Source organism: Zalophus californianus, chromosome 2 (assembly GCF_009762305.2).
Source record: "Zalophus californianus isolate mZalCal1 chromosome 2, mZalCal1.pri.v2, whole genome shotgun sequence".
Classification (NCBI taxonomy): domain Eukaryota; kingdom Metazoa; phylum Chordata; class Mammalia; order Carnivora; family Otariidae; genus Zalophus; species Zalophus californianus.
Window position 1 is genome coordinate 20,335,326 of NC_045596.1, and position 26,863 is coordinate 20,362,188.

A 26,863-nucleotide genomic window follows, 5' to 3' on the forward strand; every position below is an offset into this window, starting at 1 on the left:
TCTCTCTCTCTCTGATGTATAAATGTTGATGAATATGCAACTATAACGTGCAACGGGTAGCGTGGCCCAAGAGGTAGAAGAGAACAGTGTGACTCTGACTTTGGGAAAAAAAAGAAGAGGATGTTTTCCTCAAACGCGGTTGCTGCAGCCATCTCTGTTGTCAGGTGCTGGTGGTGGTGATGCTGCCTTTTGGTCTTAAAACCCTACCAAATCTTTGCTCCAAAGAGTCATCTCATCTTCTGGCTGTATTCTTATGAGAGGAAGGTACTTGAGGTGCTGAGGGTAAAGCAGAAAATAGGTGAGCTTATTGCACAGATCCAGTAAATTGCCTGCAAACACCCCCACCCCCGGCCCCTACTACCAAAACCCCTACCCCTGCCCGCCCGCCAGGGATCCCATAGTCGCAGCCAGGGCAGAAGGGACTGCTTTTCGGGGCTCAGTTCCTCCTAGGCGCGCGGGGGCGCTGTGAGTCCTCGCGCGGCGCGGCGGCACTCTTTCTCAGCCTCCTCGGTATGGACTGAGGCTTTCGGGACGGTGGCGGGAAGATGGCGGCCCCCGGGGATGGGCTGGCAACAGTGGAGGCAGAGGGGATCGCGGGGCGCCAGGCGAGCTCAGGAGTGGAGGCGGTATTTCCTTCCGATCCCGCCACACCCGCCCCGCTGTGTCCTCACGGTGGGTGTGCGTCTGGGCTCAGCCGAGCTGTCGGGCGCGAAGGGCGGAGGTTAGCCTGAAGGTGCCTTGGGCTTCTTAGGGCTTCCAGATTTGTATCTTCCTCGGTTTCACCATGTGTGATGCCAAAAAACGCCCTTTCCTGGGGACGTAGTGTTTTCAGTTTACTTAAGAAACTGTCATAGAAAGTCCTCACAGTGGTGGTTTTTGCTCCGTGGCTGTTACATTTTTTTTTTTTTTTTCCCTCTCAAGGGAAGAGGCAGAGTCTAGGCAAAGGGGATGCATGTTAGTAAATCCATTGCCAAGTACTTGGGGATTTCATTGGTTGTTTTGCTGTCTTTTTATTTTAAAAAGTTAGGAGGAAGGATAGCATGAATTATTGCTCAGAAACCAGACCCAGTTTTTCTCTAATTTGTGGAGAGAGGATGTGCCCACATCCGACTCCAAAAGCTCAGATTTTCACTGAAAGGATAACTGGGTGGAGGTGGCAAAGTGCTCCGTTCTCTGGATCCCTTCCATATTTTTCGTCTCAGGACCCAGATCATTCACCGTGTAGACAGCAACTGACAATGGCATTTTCTTTCTGCAGAGACTAGTTTTCAAGAGTTATGCCTCAAGTAATCAGTGCCTAAATGTGATGGGGGAAAAAAAGTAAACAGTGGGCTTAATTATGACAAATTGTGCATAAAACCAAATCAAATTTTATTTAAGGGCAGTGAAAACTAGGAACTCGATGTAGATAACTACTGTTTGACATGTTTTTTTCCCCATTCTGGAACTAGGACCTACTCTTCTGTTTGTAAAGGTGAACCAAGGGAAAGAAGAAACACGGAGATTTTATGCCTGCTCAGCCTGTAGAGATAGAAAAGACTGTAATTTTTTTCAGTGGGAAGATGAAAAGGTATATCAACTTTTTAGACATTTTAAAAAATTTTTGATGTATGTGACAATTTGAGAATGTCTAAACCAATAAAAACATGCAACTTGAGCGTTAAATGAGGTAAATCTCTTCAGATAGATGAAGATACTGTGCTTTTTGATTCGACAGACTGGAGTTTATACTTACTCTAAACTTACTCTGAGTGCTGATGTTGTAAACGACTGTCTCAAAGACCGTTCCCTTTTAAGACTCTGAGGTGTCAATACTGGGTGGCTGATCTCTTATTTGCAAATACAAATTTCTCCCTAAAGAGTTTAGGTTGTGATCATTCCAGGCAGTGTTTTAGAAAAACATTTTTTTTTAAAGGTTTTATTTATTCATTCGAGAGAGAGAGAATGAGAGATAGAGAGCACGAGAGGGAAGAGTGTCAGAGGGAGAAGCAGACTCCCCGCCGAGCAGGGAGCCCGATGCGGGACTCGATCCCGGGACTCCAGGATCATGACCCGAGCCGAAGGCAGTCGCTTAACCAACTGAGCCACCCAGGCGCCCCAGAAAAACATTTTTTTTTAAACATTTGCATTGAGCATCCCTTACAGCTACTGTATAACCGAAGAAGGCACTTAGAGATATAGTTATGAGCTTGGTATCCTCTAGGACTCCGCTCCAGTTCAAGTTTCTGAAAGTTTTGTCTTGAAAAATTTCAGCTTTGTTAGGTTTATTAGAAAACCGTCTTGTTTACTACAACTCTTCTGCACACGTGTTAAAATCACCATGTGTAAGATAATCTCTCAGTGCTTTAATATGTTAGGTATTGCTTCATACTACTCTAGAACTTTCCCAGTTTAATGTGTTTTGTTTTTGTTTTCCCCTGAAACAGATGCTTGTTTACAACATTGAGCTGCTTTAATTGGCTTCTTGATGTCAGAATGTGATACCAGTTTTTCTAGGATGATAGCAAGTTTGATAGTTTATTAAATGGTGCTTTTATTCCTTTTCAGTTGTCAGGAGCTAGACTTGCTGCCCGAGAAGCTCATAACCGAAAATGTCAGCCTCCTCTATCCCGAACGCAGTGTGTGGAAAGGTGCTGATGTGTTGTCATTTTTATTTATTATTTTTGTTTTGTTTTGTTTTTCCCTGTGCCTTTGCACTTACTTTCATTTAAAAAAAATTATTTAAAAAAATAATAAAATAAAAAAATTTATTGTGGTAAAATATATGTAACATAAAATTTGCCATTTTAATATTAAGTATACAGTTCAGTGGCGTTAATTATATCCACAGTGTTGTGCAATTTCTACCATTACCTATTTCCAAAACCTTTTCATCACCCCAAAGAGAAACTCTGTTACTATTAAGCAGTGACTCCCCATTCCAATTCTTCCCAAATCCTGGTAACCTCTATTATACTCTATGGATTTGACTATTCTAGCTACCTCATGTAAGTGGAATCATATATTTGTCCTTTTATGCCTGGCTTATTTTACTTACCATGTTTTCAGGGTTCATCCATGTTGTAGTATGTGTCAGAACCTCCTTCGTCTTATGGCTGAATAATATTCCATTATACACACACACCCATCTTGTTGATCTGTTCATCTATCAGTGAACACTTGGGTTGTTTTCCTCTTTTGGTTGTTGTGAATAATGCTCCAGTGAACATTGGCATACAAATATCTGTTTGAGTCTCTGTTTTCATTTCTTTTGTGTATATACCTAGGAGTGGAATTATTGGATCATATCATAATTCTGTGTGTAGTTTTTCGGGGAACCACCAAACTCTTTTCCACAGTGGCTGCACCATTTTACATTTCCCACCAGCAGTGTACGAGGGTTCCACTTTTTCCACATCCTTGTCAACACTTATCATTTTCTGTTTTTTTGGTTATCTTAGTAGTTGTGAAGTGTTGTGTCATTGTGGTGTTGAATTTTGGGTCTCTAATGAGTAATGATGTTGATTATCTTCATGTGCTTATTGGCCATTTATGTATCTTCTTTGGAGAAATGTCTATTCAAGTCCTTTGTTCATTTTTTTTTTTTTTAAGATTTTACATTATTTGAGATAGAGAGTGAGAGAGCACAAGCAGGGGGAGCAGCAGGCAGAGGGAGAAGCAGGACTCGATCCCAAGACCCTGGGATCACGACCCGAGCCAAAGGCAGACGTTTAACTGACTGAGCCACCCAGGCATCCCCCTTTGTTCATTTTTAATAGGATTGTAATTTTTGTTGATGAATAGTGGGACTTCTTTATATGTTAAGGGATGTTATGCCCTTAACAGATACGTGATTTGTACAAACTCTCCTATTCTGTAGATTGCCTTTTCACTTTCTTGATGATGTCCTTTGATGCACCAGAGTTTTTAAATTTGATGAAGTCCAATTTATCAGATTTTTGCTTTTGTTTTCTTTGCTTTTGATGATATAGCTAGGAATCCATTGTCATATCCACTGTTAGGAAGATTTACCATGTTTCTTTTTTGAAATACTAAAAGAACTAAAACATTTTTGGAAGTTGTGAACATCTCTTTTTAAAAAAGCTTCATTGTTGAAATGCTTTATTGGGTGACTGGAATTGAATCCTAGGTTTAATTCTTTGGAGACCTGTGAAAAGCCACCTTCTCCTGTGTCGTAGGCCTTGTTCGTAAATGCTGGGAGAAGCTCCTTAAGAAGGCCCTGGTCTGGGTTGCTGGTAACAAATAGGTTTTTACTCTCAAGGCAACTCCTTTAGTTACCTGGGCTGCTATGTTCAGAAGGATTCTGAGGTCTTATCTGTGTTAAGTGGAAAGGAGAACTGGGCTCTCTTAAAAATACCTTTCTTGAACTTGTTACATTATGAAGTCTTTTGATGGAGGAGGCTGTTTCTTAAGATAACTTGATCACTCCTAACCAAAGTACTTAATCAGTGATAACTACTTACTACATGGAAATTCAATCAACAACAAAAAATATTTACAAGGGACTTAATGTAAATTGAGCACTACTGTGAGCTGGCTAGTGTGCTGTGTTTGACAGGAGAATTATGTAATCTTGCTAAGGTGGTTCACTTAGATGGGAAAATTAAGACCTGGTGAAGTTGAGTGACTTCATTAAGCTCTCACTATTAGAATGACTTAGCAGTGACTCCGACTTATGCCTCTGATTTTAAAATGTTGTTTTTAAACATAAAAGCAGATCGTAATTAACATATGTGTAATGATTTAAGGAGATTTAAGAAGATAAAACGTGAGTTATATAGAGATAAATGAGATTATCATAATGACATAAAATAGAATATCAAAGTTGCACAAAGTAGAAAATAGAAAAACATCACCCATTGTTTCTCCCTTTGAACCCATCATCTTGTTCATTTTGTAGTATTTTCTCCTGGCCTTTTTTTTTTTTTTTTTACCTGTGCCGAAGTTTGTTTTACAAGATCGTAGCCATAATGTATACATAGTCTCTTGTACTTTGCCTTATGGATTTTATCTGATAAGCCTTTTTTTATGTTATGTTACCAAGGATATTGGTAATTCAGTTAAACTCTATAAGAAAATCTAGGTGATCTTGTTTCCTTGTATAATAAAATTTTAGTCTGGAGCTAAACCACTGTTCTGTCTTTGTACTGCCAGGGTGTGTTTTTTGATAATAATTTTGGAAATTCATATTTCATGTTAATTAGAAAATAAAAACACTGGCTAAAATGTGAAGTATTAAAGAATTTTCAAAAGGTCATTTCTTGGAGGTCATACTTTCATCTGTAATCTAGTGCTGATTCTTGAGAGCAGGTCTTAATAAAATAATTCTCAACATTTTAAATCATCTGTAACCCATAACCTTGGATTTTGTTGCCCAAGCTTGCTTGCTTACTTGCTTCCTTCCTTCTTTCCTTCCATCCATGTATTCATTCTTTATTAAGGGCTCAAAAAGAACTTAAAATGCTGGTAGTGGAGTTGAGATATGCAAAGATAATGCAATGCTAAGAAGAGTGTGCTAAATGTAGAAAATATTGATAGGAAAAACTGAGTGCTCTGGAAAGTCAGCAATGACGCAGCTACCTCATGCCATCGCCGATCAATACAGTTTAAGGACTTGAACAGGTTTTGAAGGGTGGGGAGAGGTTGAAGCTTTTTGAAATGTATCATTGATTTCGCTGCCTCACTTTGGGATTGATGCTGTCATGCTTGTGTAGGGGCCTTCTGTGGAGTAAGACATTTGAAAGCAGGCTTTCCTCTAAAAATTTAAACTTGCAGCTTTTTAAAATCAAAAGTTTACTAACTTACTCTATGTTATTAACTTCTCTTAGATGAGAAAATTGAGACTAGCCGTTCATCATTGTGTGTAAATGAACCTAAGGATGATGTACTATTACTTGAGATTGTAACCGTTTTCGAAGTTAACTTTCTACAACTCAGTCATAAATTATCTTATGAAATCCGTAGTCCATTTGAAAGTATTAAAATGCATTTAAACATGATTCTTGTTCTATAATGCAAACCTTCATCTGTCGCTGTTGAAGTCACAATAGCTTTTCATTGATAATTTCTTCTCCAAATTGTTAGAAAGGAACTGTGGTAGCTAGTAAGATAAATTGGCCCGCGTTACTTGATTTTTATTATGGAGCTGGCAGTGCTCCGCAGATGTCTGGGTGCGCTACAGAACAGGATTTGATACTCTTTTTTTTAATCTCACTCTTTGAACCATGCTTTATATTTCATGTGTTCAGTTGACAGATTTACATCTTGTGTCTGAGATTTGACTTCCTGATAGTTTTTAGCTGCCTCTTAACGCCCTGAAATGTCATTCTATTATGTAGTATGTTGGCACCTTATTGTGACCTATGAAGTCTTAGAGAAGATATATTTTAATGCTAAAATAAGCATTAATTTATGTGCATCCATATAGTTTTGTTTAGTTGATATTTCATTTGGTTATGTTTTTTCAGAGCTCATTTAAACTCAGATTTTCAAGGTCTGCTATTAGGGAAATGCCATAAACATAATTCGTCTACTCCAGGAAAGGCAAATGGAACATCAAACAGAGATCAATAAAAATGACATTTCAAAATGCTAGCCTGCAAATTGTGAATCATGCTGAGCCATGCAGTGGAATGAATTTCTTCTGCCTGCCGGGTATGTGTAGAAAGTACAATGAGAAGAGAGCGCTGAGTAAGCCCCAGCCCTTACGCGCTCTCATGTTCTTCCTACCATACTTCTAAAAAACCTTGTTTCTGAATGTTAAATTTAAAGCAGTATACTTGAATGATTATGATGTGCTTTTGAATAGAAAGAAGTATGCCAGAGATCTCCCTTTATCTTTTGTCAAGAAAAGGTTAATAAACTAGCAGAAAAACTTTCTGAGAAACGGTTTTGACAAGGCACAAAGATATATAAGTGGAGGTTCATTTAACAGTATTCTTCTTTTCCTTTGTTTCAAAGTAATTAAACTTGGTGTCCTAAGCACCGTCAGAGAGTCCTGTGTATGAGCGAATTGTACCCCGGTCCTTCATGGTTTCAAACCATCTTTCATCTCTTCCTGGTGTTTTGGCAGCTTCTCCTGCCCTCAGTGGGCATCACTTGGTGAGAGATAGGCAGTCCTTCTGATTGTGTTTAAGTAACAGAACCTGACACAGCTTTACCTATGGGGATCTTCCTTCTCTTTTTTCCTTTAAGGCCCTTGATTGTTGTTGTCATTCTTTCAAGAATGAGTATTTGCTTCCCTAATATGAAACGTACGCTCTGTTGCTCCGTTTTAGTTCCCGACTACGTGTATAATACTTTGGCGTTTTGGGGACTGAAATTATAGGTGATGGCAGTGACCCTCGCGTGTAGTTCCAGCAGTGCACCGTGCTGAGTTGAGGAGATGACAGCATGAAGGGCTGGGACAGGTTTGCACGTGGGGGGACCATCCCAGCTACGTCATGACCTCTGTCTGGCTGATGGCATTACATACCATATCTCAATGTCATAGATGCTAAAATGTGAAAGCATATGCGTCTTAGAAGCGATGAAATGGAGGGACACCTGGGTGGCTCAGTTGGTTAAGAGGCTGCCTTTGGCTCAGGTCATGATCTCAGGGCCCTAGGATTGAGTCCCGCATCGGGCTCCTTGCTCAGCAGAGATCCTGCTTCTCCCTCTGCCTGCAGCTCCCCCTGCTTGTACTCTTGCTCACTCTCTCTTGCCCATGCTCGCTCTCTCTAGCAAATAAATAAATAAATAATCTTAAAAAAAAAAAAGAAGAAGCAGCGATGAAATGGGATGGCTGGATCTTGCTCTGTGATCCAGTCTGATGGGCTTTCTTTTCGTGGGTAGATTTAGCTCATTTGCAGAGTGGATATAACAGGCATGCTTGATCTTGGTTTTGCTGTATTATTTTATGCTTTCTGGTTTTCTTCTCTGCTCTCTTTCACTATGTGGCATATGTTCTCTTTTTTTAATGTGTATTTCTTCTATTTTTTTGTTCTTATGGTTGCCTTTGTAGCTTTTTATGCTATATTTAATCCTTCTGTTTTTTTTTTAGATTGTCTTCATACATCTAAAAATGAGAAATGATGAACTTGTATATTTCATCTTCTCATCTCTTTCTCTACAGTCACCATCCAGTTTTGGTTGATTATTTCTTTTTAGGGATAACCTTTATGCCTTTCAATATTGCTTACAGCTTTTACTTGATTTTTCAGTTTTAAATGTTATCATTTGGCCTCTGACTCTTAACACATGAGAAAATCAGTATACTTACATGATCTCCCACTTTCTCTGCGACTTACCCCACCTCTTATATTTGGATTTATATTATTTTCATTTTATACTGTAACTATAATACTCATATTGTTCTGTTTTTATTCTGTGGTTAAATGGATTCGGTGCTTACTGACAGCCCCTTCGCTGTAGTTCCTTCATTTATCTCCTATTTGGCTAAAATTCGTCCTCTACTGTTTTTTTCTTTTTAAATAAAAGCCTTAAAGTAATCAGAAATTGTATTTATTTATTTATTTTTAAAGATTTTATTTATTTTTTGACAGAGAGAGACAGCAAGAGAGGGAACGCCAGCAGGGGGAGTGGAAGAGGGAGAAGCAGCCTTCCTGCTGAACAGGGAGCCCGACGTGGGGCTTGATCCCAGGACCCTGGGATCATGACCTGAGCCGAAGGCAGATGCTTAACAACTGAGCCACCCAGGCGCTCCTAATCAGAAATTTTAAATCAAAATCCCTATGTGGCTATTGTATGGTTCCGTTGACATGAAATATCCTAAACAGGCAAATCTGTTGAGACAGAAAGTAGATTCATGGTTGCTAGAGGCTGGGGGTTGGGGAATGGGGAGTGACTGCTGATGGGTACAGGGTTTCTTTTTGAGGTGATGAGATTGTTCTGGAATAAGATTGTGGTGATGATTACTCCATGAACGTTCTCCATGAACATTCTAAAAACCACTGAATTGTACACTTTAAAAGGGAGATTGTATGGTACATGAATTAAATTTCAGTAAAAAAATAAAATATGTGGCAATGGAATCAAATGGCTCAAAAACCAAATAGAGGCTTTACAAAGAACAACACCCCTGCCTCCACCTGTGCATTTCCCCTTCCCCAGAAGCAACTATAGTCAGCTCTTTTGGCTAATTATTTTAGAACTTACCTTCCTGTCTCTGAAATATAAAACATGCTCATACTGCTGCTTCTTGATTTATCAAGTTTTGAAATTATCTATTTCCTGTGAAAGTTGAGCGTTTGTCTTTCTCTCCTGCCATCTCCCCTCCACCTACCCCCCCATCCATACCTTTTTCCTACCCCATTTGAATATGGTTATATCACAATTTTGGTTAGATTCATGTTTTAGTGTTTGCATTATTATAACCATATAAGTGCTGCTCAGAGTTAAACCGTGTACTAAATCAAAATAAGTTTTTTCTTTTCTACACAGCTTTTTGTTTTCTTTGGAGTTAATGATAGTCTTGGTTTTTTTTATTATTGTAGCTGCTGTTGGCTTATTTATGTGCTTATCACTGCTTCAACTGCAAACTCTCTGCCAGTTGTCTAAATCCTTTAAGAACATTCAGATATAGCATAATCCATTGGTTTCATCTTCTTAGAGAAATCTGTCCGAGGGCTTTCAGAAATGCTCTAGTCTGGAATGTCCCCTTTACCTGGCATCCACCTGTCCGTTAGGTTCTTCAGTAAGGACCCAAATTATATGATTACCTAACCTGCGTTCTTCCAAGTCCCAAAATATTTGTTTACTTCCTTTATTCTTAAATGGCACTGATCCAACTATAAAATTATTCAGATTACATGTTTTCCTTGGGACATTTGCGGGGTTGCTTCACATCCTCCAGAGCAGTACTTCTTAAATGATCTCTGTGAAAGGATCAGTCTTTTGTTTGCTTGTTTTATGTTCTTGTTTTTATTCTCTACCCATTGGGATCAGATACTTCTGTAAATATAATGAAAATAAATTACTAGGAAAGAAAATGAAAAGAAGAGAAGACATATTACTAAGCCCACATTTTTTTATTAGTTTGAACAGACATAAAAGTGCTCTAATTGGTACAAAAATTTCTAAACATACAAAAATTTCTAAACATACTCTTGATATCTGTCTTTGTCTCATCAGGAACTGGTAACAGTTGACTGCCAGCACCGGTGCATGGCCAGTCTGTGAGGAACACTGTTCTAGAGTTAAATTTGGTATTGTACAAGTCTGATTTTTACCACCCAACAATTTTGAAATCTGCATTTCTGAAGATACCTTTATCTATGCTGATACTTGGTTGATCCTAGGCAGATGATGGAATTCTAGGTTGGAAATATTTTTCCCTCAGGATTTGGAAGGCAATGTTCCATTTACTTTTGTCTTCATTACAGTTGTTGAGAAGTTCAAGTTCAGAAAGTTCATTCCTGATCTCATAAATGATCTGTGAGCCATTTGATCCCTTTGTCTTTTTTTTTTTTTAGAATCTTACTATTCCTACAGGTGTGACATTTCATGATAACCTATCTTGATGTGAGTCTGTTATATCCTATTTTGCTGGGGATTAGATAAATCCTTTCAAACTGGAAACTCGTGTTGTTCAGTTCTGAGAAATCTCCCAGATTATATTCCTGTTGCCAAAGAATGAAAAACCAAATCGCATGTGATTTAGGGCTGAGTACAACCCATTTCTTGCTTAGTATTTTCTGGGGTCATCTTTGCTTGTTTTCTTTGAGTTTAATTCTTGCCTTTTCATTAAAGCACTTTTAAAGATCTTTTATTATGGAAAATTTCAGGCATATACAAAAGCAGAGAGAATGGTATGAAGAATCTCCCACATCCACACACAGCTTCATCAGTCATCAGTATGTGGCTAATTTTATTTCACTTGTACCTTCTACTCTGACCTTCAGTGTAGATATTATATAATTTTACCCATAAATACGTTTCTATGTATCTCAAGAAATAAGGCCTTTGAAAAAAACATAATCACAATACTGTTAAAATACCTAAAAAAATGAACAATTCTTTAATGTTACATAACATGAAGTTAGTATTCACATTTCTCGGATTAGCCTGTAAATGCCATTTTATAATTGGTTTTACAAATCAGGATCCAGGCAGGGTTTATGCGTTGTAATTGTTGATATCTTTAATCATTTGTTGAAGAAACAGAGTAATTTGTCCTATAGAATTCCTCACATTCTGGATTTGTTGATTGCATGCTGTAATGTTTAACTTTCATTCTATCCCTGTATTTCTTGTAGTGCTATTATCAGACTCAAGTTCAGTTTTAGGGGGCAATACTCTTTTGTAAGTAATGGGGTATATTTCCTTTTGTATTACATAGATGATGTCTGGTTATTCACTTTGTGTGATTTTTGAGATTGATCATGTGCACATTAGCCAGTCTATAAGCAGTACAATTGATTTTGTATATTAATCTTCTATCCTGTAATCTTGATGAGTTTACTTACTAGTTGTAGCAACTTTATTTATTTATTTATTTATTTATTTATTTATTTATTTGAGAGAGAGACATAGCGAGAGAGGGAACACAAGCAGGGGGAGTGGAAAAAGGAGAAGCAAGCTTCCTGCTGAGCAGGGAGCCCGATGCGGGGCTCGATCCCAGAACCTTGGGATCATGACCTGAAATGAAGGCAGACGCTTAATGACTGAGCCACCCAGGTGCCCCATCAACTTTTTAAAAAATATTTCCTCAGGACTTTCTACATATATGATCATGTTATCTGTGAATAAAATTTTTATGTTTCCTTTCCAGTCGGTGCCTTTTATTTCTTTTTCTTGTCTCATCAAAGTGCTTGGAATCCCAGTCAGTGTTGAATAGAAATGGTAAAAGTAGACATCTTTGCTTGTGTCCCAGTCTTGGGAGGAATGTGTTCAGTCTTTTACCAATATGGTGTTAAGCTATAGGTTTTTCTCAGATGCCTTTTATCAGGTTGTGGAAGTTCTCTTCTGTTCCTAGTTTTCCGAGAATCTTTCTCGTAGATGAGAAAGTGCTTTTTTTCTGCATTTAATGAAATGATATATATATATTTTTAAGATTGTTAATATGGTGAATTGCATTGATCAAATGCAAACATTGAAGCCTGGCATTCCTGGGCTAACCTGTACTTAGTCATGCTCTGTTACCTTCTTTATATACTGTGGCTTTGACTTGCTCAAATTCCGTTAATTTTTGAGTTTGTGTTTATGAGGTTTATTGTTCTTTGGTTTTCTGATAACTTTTCTTTTGTTCTTGTTTGGCATTGGGGTCATGCTGGCCTAATGAAAGGAATTGGGAACTGTACTTTCCTCTTCAGTCTCCCGGAAGAATTTGTGTAGAATTGGTATTGCCTCACTGTCTTCTTTTTGGCATTGTTTCCAGTGAGAAATCTGATATTATTCTTAATCTTTGTTCTTCTGTACATGTCTTTTTTCTTCTGATTTTAAGATTTTCTCTTTTTCACTGATTTTGAATAATTTTATTATGATGCATCTTATAGTTTTCTTTGTGTTTCTTGTACTTGAGGTTCTCTGAGTGTCTTGAATCTTTTGATGTAATTTTTGGAAAATTTCAGCCATAATTTTTTCAAAATTTTTTCTGCCCACCTCCCTTGGGGGTCCATTTTCATGTATTTTGGTCCCTTGGTGTTTCATTTTGGATAATTTCTAAGGCTGTGCCTTCATATACACTGTTCTTTTTTCTGTGATGTCTAAATTGCTGTTAATCCCATCTAGGGTATTTTTCAGCTCAGACAATTAGAAAATATCTTTAAAGTTCAATTTGGGTCTTTTTAATATTTTCTATGTTTTTACTTAACAGGCTCATGCTTTTTTCTACTGCTTGAACGTGTGGAGTATAGTTACAGTAAATTGTCCTGATGTCTCTGTCTACTGATTATAGGTAGCATCTCTGTCATTTCTGACTCAGTATGAACTGATTGGTTTTGTTGGTTTTTATTTTGCCCCTAGTCATGGGTCATGTTTTCCCGTTTCTTATATCCGTGGTACTACTTGATTCAGTGCTGGCCCAGTGTCCATTTTACCTTCTTGTATCCTGTGTAGTTTTTATTCCTTTACATATTTTTGAGCTTTGTTCTGGAACACAGTTGTTACTTGGCTATAGTTTGATACTCTTGAGCAGAATTTGGCACACTACAGGGCGCAGGCCAACTCTAGTCATACCTGTTCATTTACATTGGGTTTGTAGTTCCTTTTGTGCTACAATCACAGAGTAGGTGTAACAGAGAAACCAGATGGCCTGGTAATAAATATTGAGCTGATCCTGTACAGAAAAGGTTTGTCGTTCCTTGCTTTTGAAGGCTCACCTTTAGGCTTTTTGGCAAGACTAGAGCACCTTGAGGGGTAGAGCTAATTGCCCCCCCACCCCACCCCCGAGTTAGTTACCCTCTTCAGCACCGTACCTGATGCTTGTGCTTTCTGAGGCTTCTCACTCGGGCACTTTGGTAGACAACCATTCTGTATCCTGTTGGGTGTCTGGCGATTGTCCTACCTGCTCCTTTCCAGTGCTTCTCTCCCTCGCTCTGGGTTCTTTCTTCACATGCACATGCTGCTCAGTCGTCAGCGACCGACATGAGGGGAATCATGGCAAACCATGCAGCTCTTTCTCAGTGTCCTGTCCAGAAAGGCCTGTGGGCCGCATGTATGTATTCTCCAGTACTCGGCCCTGTGAATTCTAGCCGCCCTTGCCTCCACCACTTCTCAGCTCTGCCTCATCAGATCGTTGAGCTGTGTTTGGGTTCTCCGAGCCCTGGTAACTGGCTCTCCACAGGCAGTAAACTGGGCAGGTGTAGACTCCCTCATCTGGTCCCTTCTCTCATTCGCTGTTGGGCTTCTGGTTGTCCATTATGTTACTTTGTCTGTTTAAAAAAATTTTTGAGGGCCAGGATGGTAAATCTAGTCTCTGTGACTCTATCATGGCTGGATATGGAGGTCTTCGACCCTTAGCATTTAATAACGAAAGGTAAATTCAGTGTTTCTGTTGCTGGAGAATGTCCTGGTTCTTTCTACTGCATTTCATGTCTCCTAAGACGTGAAATGTCTTAGGCCCTTTTCTCTACTGACATTCTTACTTTGAATTACTATAAAATTTCCCCTGATACCGCTTTCCCTTTTCTTCCCAGCCATAGATAAAGCTGTCAGAAGCACAGTTATCATGGAAATAGAAACATTTAAATTACTGGCACGATAAGCTTATTTCTTGCTGTAGCCATTCAGAATATCGATTTGTCACTGCCTTGGGTGCTTTGAAGTGAAGCTGTGCTTAGATATAAAAAGTTTTAAAACCCACTTTGATTCTATGTGAAGTTCACAGTTTTTACAGTACAGTTCTAGAGGTTAGTTCAGTTGAAACTCTGTGACTCTTCTTAAACTGTTAAGAATCCTTTAGTGCACTATTTGACATGCTTAGATTTAGACATTGCCGACCTGCTGTAGGCCTCAATATTGTTGTTTGTTTTTCTTACTCTGATTTCATATCTGGTACAGCATATACAATATCAGCAGTTTTAAAATAACGTACCATGATTATTTTCTCTCTCTAATTATCTCTAATAAAATGAAAGGAGAAAAAAAAACCAAAGTGGTAACTTTGAAATCAGATAGGAGGATGACTTGAAAGAGATCAAATGGGCTCAGTATGGTTTTTTTTTTAAGGCTTTGGATATTGTCTTGCTTTTTTGGGGATGAGCTTTTTCAGAACTGCTTTCCTCAGTGCTGCTAAGAATAGAGGAACTTTGTAGGAACAGTTTTTCTTTTAGGAGGTAATTTCTTGCTAAGTATGCCATAAAAAATTGAAGAATGACCTTAATTTCTCATTTGAAAATGACTGTCACATTGAGCCAGACTATTTAACACTTCAAAGTTAGAACACATGGATTTGTCAATAAATTTAAACGTGATAGTAGTCTCCATTACTACTAAGTTGTTTAAGTAATATTTTATGTTCACATTTTAAATGGATATTGATCCTCATTCAGTGACTGAATTGGAGCATCTCAATTCTTATAAAATTGCTGATTCTTTTCTACTTTGTAGGTATGCAGCCGGACATAAATTCTAGCCAACATTCCACAGATTTTTTTTTTACCTTGGCTTCTTTACATGGTACTCTTAAGGAAGTAATAGTACTTTGTGCATACTAAAAATAGCAAACAAATTGTCTTTAAAACCACAAACTTAAAATATATTACTTTGTGTTTAATTATATCTTGAAGGTACTCGAAGTTTATTGCGTTGTCCCTGTCTCAGAGAAAGTTTTGTCAACGATGTCAGCAACTGCTGTTGCCAGACGATTGGGAGAAGCATCAGGAGCATCGAGTAGTAGGCGATATTTCTATCACCCAGTTGAAAAGGCCCAGTCAGCTTCTTTATCCATTGGAAAACAAGAAGACAAATGCCCAGTATTTGTTTGCTGATCGGAGCTGTCAGTTCTTGGTAGACCTACTTTCTACCCTTGGATTCACAAGAGTACTGTGTGTTGGAACACCAAGGTATGTTATATGATTTTTTAAAAAACTTCTATGCCCAGTATTTAAACTGTAAGAAAAAATTATGAAGTAGTTATTTACTATGTTCTGGGACATAGCGTTGCAGTTTTAAATATACAAGAGAAGTATAAAGCACCGTCCCTCTCTTGAGGAGTTTGTAATCTATATTACATTTGAGAGAAATCTTTATAGATTTCTGATATATGATAGGAGATTCCTTCTGATTTGATTTTTTAATTGCTTATAATTTTAGACTTCTCCTTTTCAAGCAAGTTCTACCTTTTAAAAAAATATTTAAAAAACTGAAACCTTGGTTATATCTGCCAAATTCTTTTCAGTGTTTCATTGAAATATTAGAAATACCAGGAGAACATTGATGGGGTTGTTTTTTTGTTTTTTGGGGTTTTTTTAAGATTTTATTTATTTATTTGAGAGAGAATGAGAGCCAGAGAGCACGAGAGGGAAGAGGGTCAGAGGGAGAAGCAGACTCCCCGCTGAGCAGGGAGCCCGATGTGGGACTCGATCCCAGGACTCCAGGATCATGACCTGAGCCGAAGGCAGTCGCTTAACCAACTGAGCCACCCAGGCGCCCGGGGTTGTTTTGGTTTATTTGCTTATTATCTGTGGCATTTGTAATTCCTTATTAAGTTTGCTTTCATTAATTGTTTTAGGTTGCATGAGCTGATCAGATTGAAAGCATCAGGTGAAAAGAAGTCTAACATTAAAAGCCTTTTATTGGATATTGATTTTAGGTAGGTTTATAAAGTATGATATTTATTCTTATTCGTTGTCTCCTGTTTCTGTTTAATGTTTTTCTCTTATTGTTTATTACCTATTACAATCCTTTAATGTCCAGAAGTAGTAATTGGTTAGAAGCCACCTTTTTAGTCATATAAACTGCCCTTGTAATCTTCCATATTTCAAACAGGAAGGCAGTGGATTTCTTTTTTTTTTTTTTTTTTTTTCTTGCTGGGTGTGCTTCCTAAATTTTTTCAGTGAATGTGTCTCATTGACTTGGGCTTGTAATTTAGAGAGAAATTCTTACTGAATGAAATTTCTTCTCATACACTTATTTTTCAAAGATAAATTCCAGGATTTTATTTCATCATGATGTTTTAATATATTTACTTTAATATTTAATTAGTTAATTCATTTTAATTCATTTTATTTGTTCTCATTCTTTTAATAAATTTTATTTTAACACATTTTATTCATTGTAATTTATTTTAATATATTTTACCAGATGATGTGCATATTGTCTTTCACTGGATATAGCCTGAGGTCAAGGGAGTGCAACCAGGGAATAGACAGGTCTTACAGCAGAGGGTTAGCAAACAGGTGGAGTCTGTGGGAGAGGGTCAGAATTAAATGGCATCTGACGTGTTGGGACAAACAGAGATGAGACTGTTGGAGGAGCACAAGTTGTGGTTCCCTTTAGGTGGTAATTTAGTAGCATATGTGTCCATCCACAGTCTCCAGGATCCTATAAACTTGGAGTAGTCTTACTACTTTCTGTAGTTGTTTGAATTCCACAGATTGTGGTGAGACTCTAAAACACTGTGTTGTTAGTATCTTTTACCGGTATATTGAAGGAGGCAGGTACTGTGTTTCCTTTTATTTAATCTGACAGGGTCTGTTTGGCCAATATTCCAGTATTTATTGGAGAGAACCTATGAAATTACATGTGCTTTCTCTCTAAAAACAAGGTGGACAGATTTTTGAAGTGTAAAAAGTCACAACAAGAAGTACAGCTTTTATAATTTATTTTTTATTTTTTTTAGATTTCCAGGTCAACTTTAGGGTGTCTAGTAGAAGCAGCTACATTTCTCAGAAAGAAGCCACACTTTCTGTAGCCTTTCATTCCCTGTTAACAGGACTAGCACAGTTCACTAATCTCTGCTTAACATGAGTGATGCTTGGCACAACGGAATTCCAATGGTGATAATACAGACTTTTTAAAGAGAAACTCAATTTTTTTTCTTAAATTGAGATACAGTACCCTGAAAACCCACCAGGGTTTAAAAACCCATTAACGTGTATATGCCAGTGGTTTGCGGTATATTTGTTATGTTTTGCAGTAATCACCCCCATCTGGAACGTTTCTGTCACACTGAAAAGAAACCCTCTCCCTAATTCCCCCTGATGATCAGTGATCTGCTGTCGTCTCTGTGGGTCTGTCTGTCCTGTGTGTGTTCCATACATGGCATCCTGTCGTATGTGACCTCTGCTTGTGGCTTCTTTCACATGTTGCTGTGTTCATCCAGCTCATGGCACGTAACAGTACTTTACTCCTTTTGTGGCTGTATTGACGTTCCACTGAATAGATATATCAGATTCTTGTTTTACATTCCTTTCCTAAAGAATGACTGCTAAATTACTGTAAATGTATTATTTTAAATGTAGAAGTTTAACTTTGGGGTTCTTATCGTAACAATACAAACAATAAATGGTGTTTGCATTGAGTGCTAGTCCCCTGTGAAACCCTGCTCTACCTCAGTCAGTCCTCACAAAAGCCTCCCCTGTACAGTAGGTGCTGTTACCCTCCTCATTTTCCAGACGAGAAAATCAAGGTACGAAAGAGGTGAAATAACTTGACCTCACAGTGATGAGTGGCCAAGTCAGGATTCAAACCCAGTCAGTGTGGCTCCAAAAATTAAGATACCCTCTGGAAGTAAATTTGCTTTTGAACTTGTATATAAGCCTTTTTTAATATAGCCCATTTCTCTGTTGTCGTCCTAACGTCTCTCCCTGTCTCTGTCTACCCCCGTGCCTATTCCATGAAGATTCACATGAGTCAGTAACGGGTTTGCAGGTTATTCATAGATTTAGAATAAGGCACTCCTTCATCGGGCACATTTCATTGGAGCCCTGGAAATCTGTTTATGTCAAAGAGGACGTATTGGCTCACATGATGAGCTTAGGATATAGCAGGCCTCAGTGCAGGCGAGGTCCTGGGCCTTGCGCATTGTTGTTTGGGCTCTGTCTTTCTCTCTCCACCTCTCGTTCTGTCTTTCTCTGGATTGGCTCTATGCTCCAGTTTACTTCATGCTCCCTGCCAAGGATTTTGGCAGCAGTAGCTTTCAGCTTCTGTAGTCTCAGCTTAACTGTCCAGGAGACATGGCTCTCTTTCCTGAGAGCCCCAGCAGCACAGCTCCTGGGAAGGACTGGCTTGATGGGGGCCATATGCCTGTTCCAGAACCACCTATGTGGCCTGGCAGGTAGGGTGCCCACACGTGGAGTGGGTTCACCAAAGGAAACCCCTCTCTGACCATAGGTGCATCACACACACACAAACACACACACACACACACACACACACACACACACACACACACACACAAGTCACATGTCCAAAACCGAATTATTTAACATAATGAGTCTCAGTTGTCGGTAGCACTCACCTTCCTCCTTTGGGACTTTCACCTCAGTGAAAATGGTACAGTGTTATCTCATAGTATGGTTCTTTGAAGTTACCATATAATTTGTATTCTGATTTCATTCAAGTCAAGCTTTTTCTAAGCTAGTTGTGGTGGACTGGTTTATACACAACCTAGAAAAAAATCAGTGATTCATCTTGACTTGTTCAAATTTCAAGGATCTCTGGTTTACTTTTTTTTTTTTTAAGCTTTTTAAAGAGACATGATCTTTAATTCTGTCACCCAAAACATTGTGGATGTTTTTTTTATGACCTTTTTTATGCATATAAACATTTTAAAAAGTAAGAATCAGATAGTCTTTTTTTCCCCACTATGTATCAGGCATATTTTTGTCTTTTAAATTGAGACATATTTCACATAGAAAAAAGAGGTTTTTAGTATTATTCACAAAGTTGTGCAACCATCACCACTACGTAATTCCAAAACATTTCCATCATCTTTGATGGAGGTGTCTCCATCAAAGTGGTCCCAATTACTGACCTCCCCTCTTTTCTGAAACCCTCTCCCACCCCTTGGCCACCACTAATCTATTTTCTGTCTATAGATTTGCTTATTCTGGATATTTCATAAAAATGGACTCATACAGTATGTGGCCTTTAGTATCTAGCTTCTTTCATTTAGCATAGTATTTTCAAGGTTCATGATGTCATACCTTTTTATGGCTGAATAATACTCCATCTTAAGGATATACCAAATTGTGTTTATCCATTCATCAGGTTATGGACATTTGTGTTGCTTCCACGTTTGGCTATTTTGAATAATGCAGCTGTGAACATTTGTGTGCAAGTTTTGTGTGAATGTAGGTTTTATTATCTCTTGGGTATTGTGTTAATTTGTTAGGGCTGCGATAACAAAAGAGCCATAGGTTGGGTGACTTAAACAACAGTAATTCATTGTCTTAGTTATGGTGGTTGGAAGTTCAAGATCAAGGTGTCAGTAGGTTTGGTGACTTCTAAGGCCTCTCTCCTTTGGTTGCAGTTGGCTTTTTTCTCGTGTTCTCACATGGTCTTTCCTCTGTGTGTGTACAACCCCGGTTTCTCTTTCATAAGGACACCAGTCATCTTGCATCACAGACTCCCCTAATAACCTCATTTTATTTTAATCACTGTTTTAAAAGCTCTGTCTCCAAATAGAGTCATGGTCTGAGATACTGGGGGCTAGGGATTCAATAGATTAATGTTGAAGGGTTACAGTTCAGCCCATAACAGGTATTTATCTTAGGACTGGAATTGCTGGGTTACGTGGTAACTGTACATTTAACTTCCTGAGGAACTGCTAAATTGTTTTTTAAGGTGACTACCATTTCACATTTCCACCAGCAATATATGGGTGTTCCAATTTCTCCATATTGTTGTCAGCTCTTGTTATTGTCTGTTTGTATTTTTAAATTATTTATTTAATTTTTTGAGAGAGAGCATGAGTGCATACAGGCAGGGGGAGAGGCAGAGGGAGATGGAGGGAGAGAATCTTAAGCAGGCCCCATGCCCAGCGTGGAGCCCAATGCACGGCTTGATCTCACAACCCTGAGGTCATGACCCTGAGATCATGACCTGAGCTGAAATCAAAAGTCAGATGCTTAACCATCTGAACCACCCAGGTGCCTCTATTGTCTGTCTTTCTAATGTGGTATCTCATTGTGATTTTGTTTTATATTTTATTGATGGCTCATGATGCTGAGCATCTTTTCAGGTGCTTATAGGCCATTTGTTTATCTTTTTGGAGAAGCATCTATTCAATCCTTTACTCATTTTTTAATTGGTTATTTGTCTTTTTTTGTTGTTAAATTGAAAGAATAAATATATTCTGGATACTAGACCCTTACCAGATATATGATTTATAAATACTTTCTACCTTTCTGTGGGCTGTCTTTTCACTTGATTATGTCCAGTTTTCCTCCTTTTTCTTTGGTTGCTCATGTTTTAGGTGTCATATCTTGCCAAGTTCAAGGTCGTGAATATTTACACTGTGCTTTCTTTGAACAGTTTTATGATTTTAGCTCTTACATTTAGGTCTTTGATCCATTTTGAGTTATTTTTTTATATATGGTATGAGGTAGGGGTCCAAGACCTTCATTCTTTTGCATGTGACTATCCAGTTACCTCAGCACCATTTGTTGAAATGATTATTCTTCTCTCATTGAATTGTCTTGGTACCTTACTGAAAACCAAATGGTCACAAATGTATGCATTTATTTTTAGACTCACAGTTCCTTTCATCTGATCTATGTTTATCCTTATGCCAGTTCCACACTGTCTTGATTACAGGTGTGAGTATTCTTTTTCAAGATTGTTTTAGCTGTTGTGGGTTCCTTGAATTTCCATATGAATTTTAGGATTAGCTTGTCAAGTTCTACAAAAAAGCCAGCTGGAATTTTTATAGGGATTTTGCTGCATTTTTTTTTTTTGTACCAGTTTGGGGAATAGTTTTAAATATTAAGTCTTCCAGTTCTTGAACATAAGAGGTCTTTCCATTTATTTAGGTCGTTTTTAATTTGTTTAAACAATATTTTGTAGTTTTCAATGTACAGATCTTGCATGTCTTCTGTTAACTTATTCCTAAATATTTTATTCTTTTTGTTGCTATTATACATTAAATTTTTTTAAATTTCATTTTGTATTGTTCATTGCTAGTGTACTGATTTACTTTTTTAAAAAAATTGTGATGAAATACACGTAGGTTAAAATTTACCATGTTAGTTATTCACATGTATAGTAGTGTTAAGTAAGTTAAATGCCTTCACACTGTTGGGTGCAACCATTCACCAGAACTCTTTTCATCATAGCTGAATTACTTTTAATTTGAAAGATTTACATAGACCCTTAACTCTTAATTTAAGCTATATGTCTTGTAGTTTTACCTTTCTTGGGCCTGTATATTGAAATCTCCTGCACAGAGTAGGGGATGTAGATAAAGTTATTTTGTAACTTATTGAATATACTGATATTTTTTTTCTTTTCATATCAATAAACTTCTGTGGATGTGTGGAAACAAAAACTGAAAGGGTTGTATTAGTTAGCTTAGCTTCTTTTATGCTGAGTCAGTTCTGTAAAAGGTTGACATTGGGTATTAAGAGAGAGCTCGTTGGGGCACCTGGGTGGCTCAGTCGGTTAAGCGTCCGCCTCTTGATTTCAGTTCAGGTCATAATCTCAGGGTGGTGAGACAACGCCCAGCGTTGGGGTCTGTGGTGGGTGTGGAGCCTGCTTAGGATTCTCTCTCCCTCTCCCACTGCTCTCCCTCCAAAAATTAAAAAAAAAAAAAAAAGAGAGAGAGCAAGAGAGTGAGCTCATTTATTGAAACACATTAGTGGCCAGAATCAACTGAGTCTGTTGTCCATACTCACGATATTATGGGGTATGGAGTTGGTTCAGATTTCTCACAAGGACCACAATTAAATCAGGAACAAGTTCCTATGTGAATAGAGTGACAGTGAGTAGTTAACTTTTGGCACTTTGACTTTGGTTTGTTGTTGCCCTACAAAAGGTCTGTCCAAGGCTTCAGAGAACTAACTACCTCAACTCCAGTGTTACACATGCTATAAATATCCTCTTCAGGGGGTCTAAAATATGAAGTTAACATTTGCTAAGATGGATTTTTATATGCTCTAATTTTAGCATGAAAGATGTGAAACTCTATTTGGCAAACTATCATCCAAATAAAGTTATATCAAAAAAATGAATTTCTTAGGTTCATTTCATGGACTAATTTTATTCAGCTCTTGATTACATTTCCTGTGTATAGAGCATGTTTCACACTTGGTAACTGACTCTCATTTAAAGAGAATGAATGGCCAAATTAAATGAATGTCCTTTTGCAGTTTTCAAGTGCATGCATTTCTGATTGGTTTTGTTTGCCTTATTCAATAGAGAGAATAATTCTTCGAGGCCAATTTCATTTTAAGAGGGTAATGTTCAGTGATTTTTCATAATTTAAAATATGAAAAATTATGCTCCCTTGTTTGTATCTGATGGAAACTCAGAGCTGAAATCTTGGCTTTTTTCTCTCTGACTCTGCCTACTGCTGCCCAGAATGTTTTAGACAAGTGTGCTGTGCTGAATTTTATGTAAATAAAATTTCTTTTTTAATTTTTAAAAAATGACTATTGTGTCTTTGAGAAGCAATATGAAAAAGTGGAGAGGGGGTAGAAATATATTTTAAAAGGGATTGTATTTTCCTTTGTTCACACTTACAAAGCAATATAAGAAAGAAGAAAATCCTCAAATGATAGTTGATCCACGGCAGTACTACTATTGAGATATACCTATATATAAAATAACTGCTATCTCTATATTAGTTGTTTGGAATTGAGTTAATTAGGAAGACATTTGTTTACTAATGGTAATTGACATTTTCCCACAGGTTTTGGAATGTTCATCAGGTTACAGTCTATAGTTTAAATGTATTTTCAGTTATCTAAACCTTTTATTTCTTCAGTGCAAATTTATGTTTTATGAAATTAGCAGATGTACTGACAGTATCTCAAATGATATTAAGGGACATGGTACTTAGAATGAACAGCTGTTCTGTCTCTACAGAACAAGAAGAAAGGGGTTTAGATTATAGGAGAAATTTTGGTTGGACATAAACATGGTTCCCTAATATGAGGAGCATTAAGACATAAATCTTTATAGCTGATATTTATTAAAATAGTGATGCCTAACATTTCAGTATATGGTATGTAGCTGCTTTGTGTTAAGCACTTTACATATATTATCTCACTTGTATTTACCAAGTCCTTTGGAGTAGACACTATTATTTCTTCCATTTTGTAGATAAGAAACTCAGGCTCAATAGGTTAAATAACTCACTAAGGTTACATAAGTACTAAGTGCGACACCCAGGCTTTTTTTTTTTTTTTAAGATTTTATTTGAGAGAGAGAGCGTGTGAGTGAACACGGGGAGGGGCAGAAGGGGAGGGAGAGGGACAAGCTGAGTGCAGATCCTTTTGTGGGGGCTCAGTCCTACGACCCCAAGATCATGACCTGAGCCAAAATCAAAGAGTTGAATGCCTAACCAACTGAGCCACCCAGGTGCCCTAAGACCCAGTGTTTGAAACCAGACCATCTGACTGTAGAGCCTGTATTTTTTTTTTTCTAAAGATTATTTATTTATTTATTTATTTGACAGAGAGAGACACAGTGAGAGAGGGAACACAAGTGGGGGAGTGGGAGAGGGAGAAGCAGGCTTCCCGCGGAGCAGGGAGCCCGATGCGGGGCTCGATCCCAGGACCCCGGGATTGTGACCTGAGCCGAAGGCAGACGCTTAACGACTGAACCACCCAGGCACCCCTAGAGCCTGTACTTTTAACCATAGTGTAATATGAAGAGAATAAAGCAGGGCTGCCCGTTAGATGAAATAGTCACCATGGGTGGTAAGACAGTTATGGACGGTAAGGGAGGAGTAGAAGTAGAAGCAAAGTGCTGCTCTCACAATTTGGTTAAATAAGTTGTGTAAAAAGCATGTGTCCCTGATTTTTTTCACTAGATTATGAATTCTGTAAAAGGATGATGTGGTTCATATGTGAATTGTTTATAGCAAAATTTTGTAAGTTCAGAATCCTATTGTGATAACAAACATTATACAAAAAACTCAGAATTCAGCCAGAACTACCAAGACCCGTATATGTAAAAATGGGGAAAGCGTGGAGACAGATAATTAAGGTGTAAAGAAAGCTCAGTCTTATAAGAAATCAAATAAATGTAAATTTAAATCATAATGTGCTATAAATTTTTAGTAAATTAGCAAAAATTTATAAAATGTTAATGCCCAAAGCTGGTACTCTCATTCATTACTGATTGCATTTTAAAGTAGTATCTTAGAAGAATAAAATGGTTCAATCAGTAAGTAAATATCTCTCTTTCCTGGCACTAATTCAGTAAATATGAAAGGCATGTACTTATTTTTCTTATATATTGAGAAGCATATTTTATTGAGCTAATCTGCAATAGACAAATGCTTTGTATTAAATTTTTTTTAACCACAGAAGAAAATAATTAACAGCTGTTGAGCAGAAATGTTGATTCAGTGTTTTTCTTAAAATTATTAAGTATGAGGTGTATTTTAATTGCCAACCCATCTCAAACTTAAATGGCATAACAATCAGTGCTCTCATTGTTTCTGTATTATTCTGTGGTCTGAAGGAACATGTGAACTTTATATGTGAGTCTTCTGTAGTTTTGTCATTGGCTTATTAACTTGGGAACATAACTGAAGTTTGATATTCATTCATTGTGACTGACTCCCTGAGATTTTGGGGAAGTATTCTTTATATTCCAAAACACTAAGGAATGATGAAATTGCTTTTATTAAAGGTGTGATCTCATAGTTTTAAAATTTAGTTTGTATTTACTTACTATATAGCCATAACTGGACAAATAACTACAGTAATACATTATTTTACAGGTATTCACAATTTTATATGGAAGATAGCTTTTGCCATTATAACATGTTTAACCATCACTTCTTTGATGGAAAGGTAAGAATTACAACCGTTATCCTTCTTATTGTGGAAGAACGAATTCCAGAGTACCTCCTCTCTTATTAGAGTCCCTCAAGATCGAATCATGGCTGTTCCACCATTTATTGATTGGCATTTTTTTTTCTTCATCTACTGAGTGTGTAACGAGCATCTAGAAGTGAACTGTGCTGTTCTTCTTTTGTGACTTTTCACTGCTCTTTGGATACAGACCCACTTTCTTACCAAGGCTCCCAGGGCTCTGCCTGATCTGACCCCTGCCACCCCCCAGTCTGTCTTGTTCCCGCTCTGGGGTTTGTGTTTGTGTTCCAGGTGTATGGCTTTCATCTGGGCCTGGCTTTGGCTTTTCTGCCAAGTGGGCTTTTACCCATGCCGTTCCCTCTGCCTTCGTCTTCGTTAACTTCACCTTGTCCTTCAAAGCTCTGTTACAAGTCACCTTCTCTAGCCTCCCCTGACCCCCAGACAAGGTCAGGCTCTCCTCTGTAGCTATATGATACTATAATTAAAAAATTCTTTGGGTAGTTGTTTGATGTCTGCCTCCCTGGTAAATGTCATGTCCCAGTTAAGGGGATTTATAGTTTTATTAAACTAATTCTTAAAAATTAGACGGGGTCAAGAGGGACCCCTAATCTGTTAACTCTGGATGATAATGATGTGTCAATGTAGGTTCATTAGTTGCAGCACATGCACTGCTCTGGTGGGGGGATGGTGATAATGAGGGAGGCCGTCCATGGGTAGCAGGGGGTAGCTTCTTTCAATAATATGATGTTAGTAATGTCACTGTAAATAAACAGCATAGCAGAGCTGATACTTCTCCTAGTTTGAGCTCTTTGCCAGTTGTATTACAAAATAAAAACTATACCTAACCAAGTAATCACACCTGACAGGAATTGGCCGCAACTGTTTGAAATGATCAAGACTACCTGAAGCACATATCCATATATGCACGTGTATGAATTTTTTAAAAAATTGTAAACCATGTATAAGTATATATTGTGTTTTAAGATGTTAATTAATGGTAGAACAAAAACCAAGCAAAACTAAAAAACTACGTATCTAGGAAATGAAAACAAATTTTAAATTGTTGGTTGGGACTGGAAAATCAGTCTCCTGGTTCAGTCTAGCCAAGGATGCACTCCTTCCATGAGACTCAGTCCGCATTGAAATATATATTTTTTAGCTGTGATAGCCATGAAAACCAAGTATTGAAATAAATAGCAATTTAGAATTAGACATAGTTAGTTTTCCGAAGGGCTTATGTGGTCAATAATTTCTAGGATTTAAGAACTGATTAGATGAATGTGAAGGAGAGAGGAATTGCAAACTCACTTGACAACAGACGATGGTGGACTTCTCAGCTAGGCCAGTGGTGATGAGGGAATGAGAGAGGTGGGTTCAGTAGGCATTTCACAGATGGACACTGGAAGACTTGGTGGTAAGTGTCCTGGGGGAGA

General features: G+C 37.8%; 1 protein-coding gene and 1 long non-coding RNA gene across 4 annotated transcripts in view; one reads left to right on the top strand and one right to left on the bottom strand.

Moving 5' to 3' along the window:
- Positions 1–535: 535 nt before the first annotated feature.
- Positions 536–26,863, top strand: part of ZCCHC4 (zinc finger CCHC-type containing 4) — a 48,423-nt gene continuing 22,095 nt past the window's right edge. For all 3 annotated transcript variants that reach the window (XR_003521038.1, XR_003521037.2, XM_027600348.1), the window contains exons 1-6: positions 536–672; positions 1,452–1,570; positions 2,548–2,630; positions 15,228–15,503; positions 16,172–16,252; positions 25,337–25,409. Coding sequence is in view for 1 of the 3 variants with exons in the window: in XM_027600348.1 (XP_027456149.1) it covers positions 546–672; positions 1,452–1,570; positions 2,548–2,630; positions 15,228–15,503; positions 16,172–16,252; positions 25,337–25,409 (759 nt within the window). In the remaining 2 variants the exon portion in view is untranslated. The remainder of the gene's footprint in view (positions 673–1,451; positions 1,571–2,547; positions 2,631–15,227; positions 15,504–16,171; positions 16,253–25,336; positions 25,410–26,863) is intronic.
- The window catches only part of LOC113925741, a 31,204-nt gene continuing 26,563 nt past the window's right edge, over positions 22,223–26,863 (bottom strand). Inside the window, exons 4-5 of the long non-coding RNA XR_003521039.1 lie at positions 26,739–26,853; positions 22,223–22,344 (exon numbers count right to left, since the gene is read on the bottom strand). This is a non-coding gene — a long non-coding RNA (uncharacterized LOC113925741). The remainder of the gene's footprint in view (positions 22,345–26,738; positions 26,854–26,863) is intronic.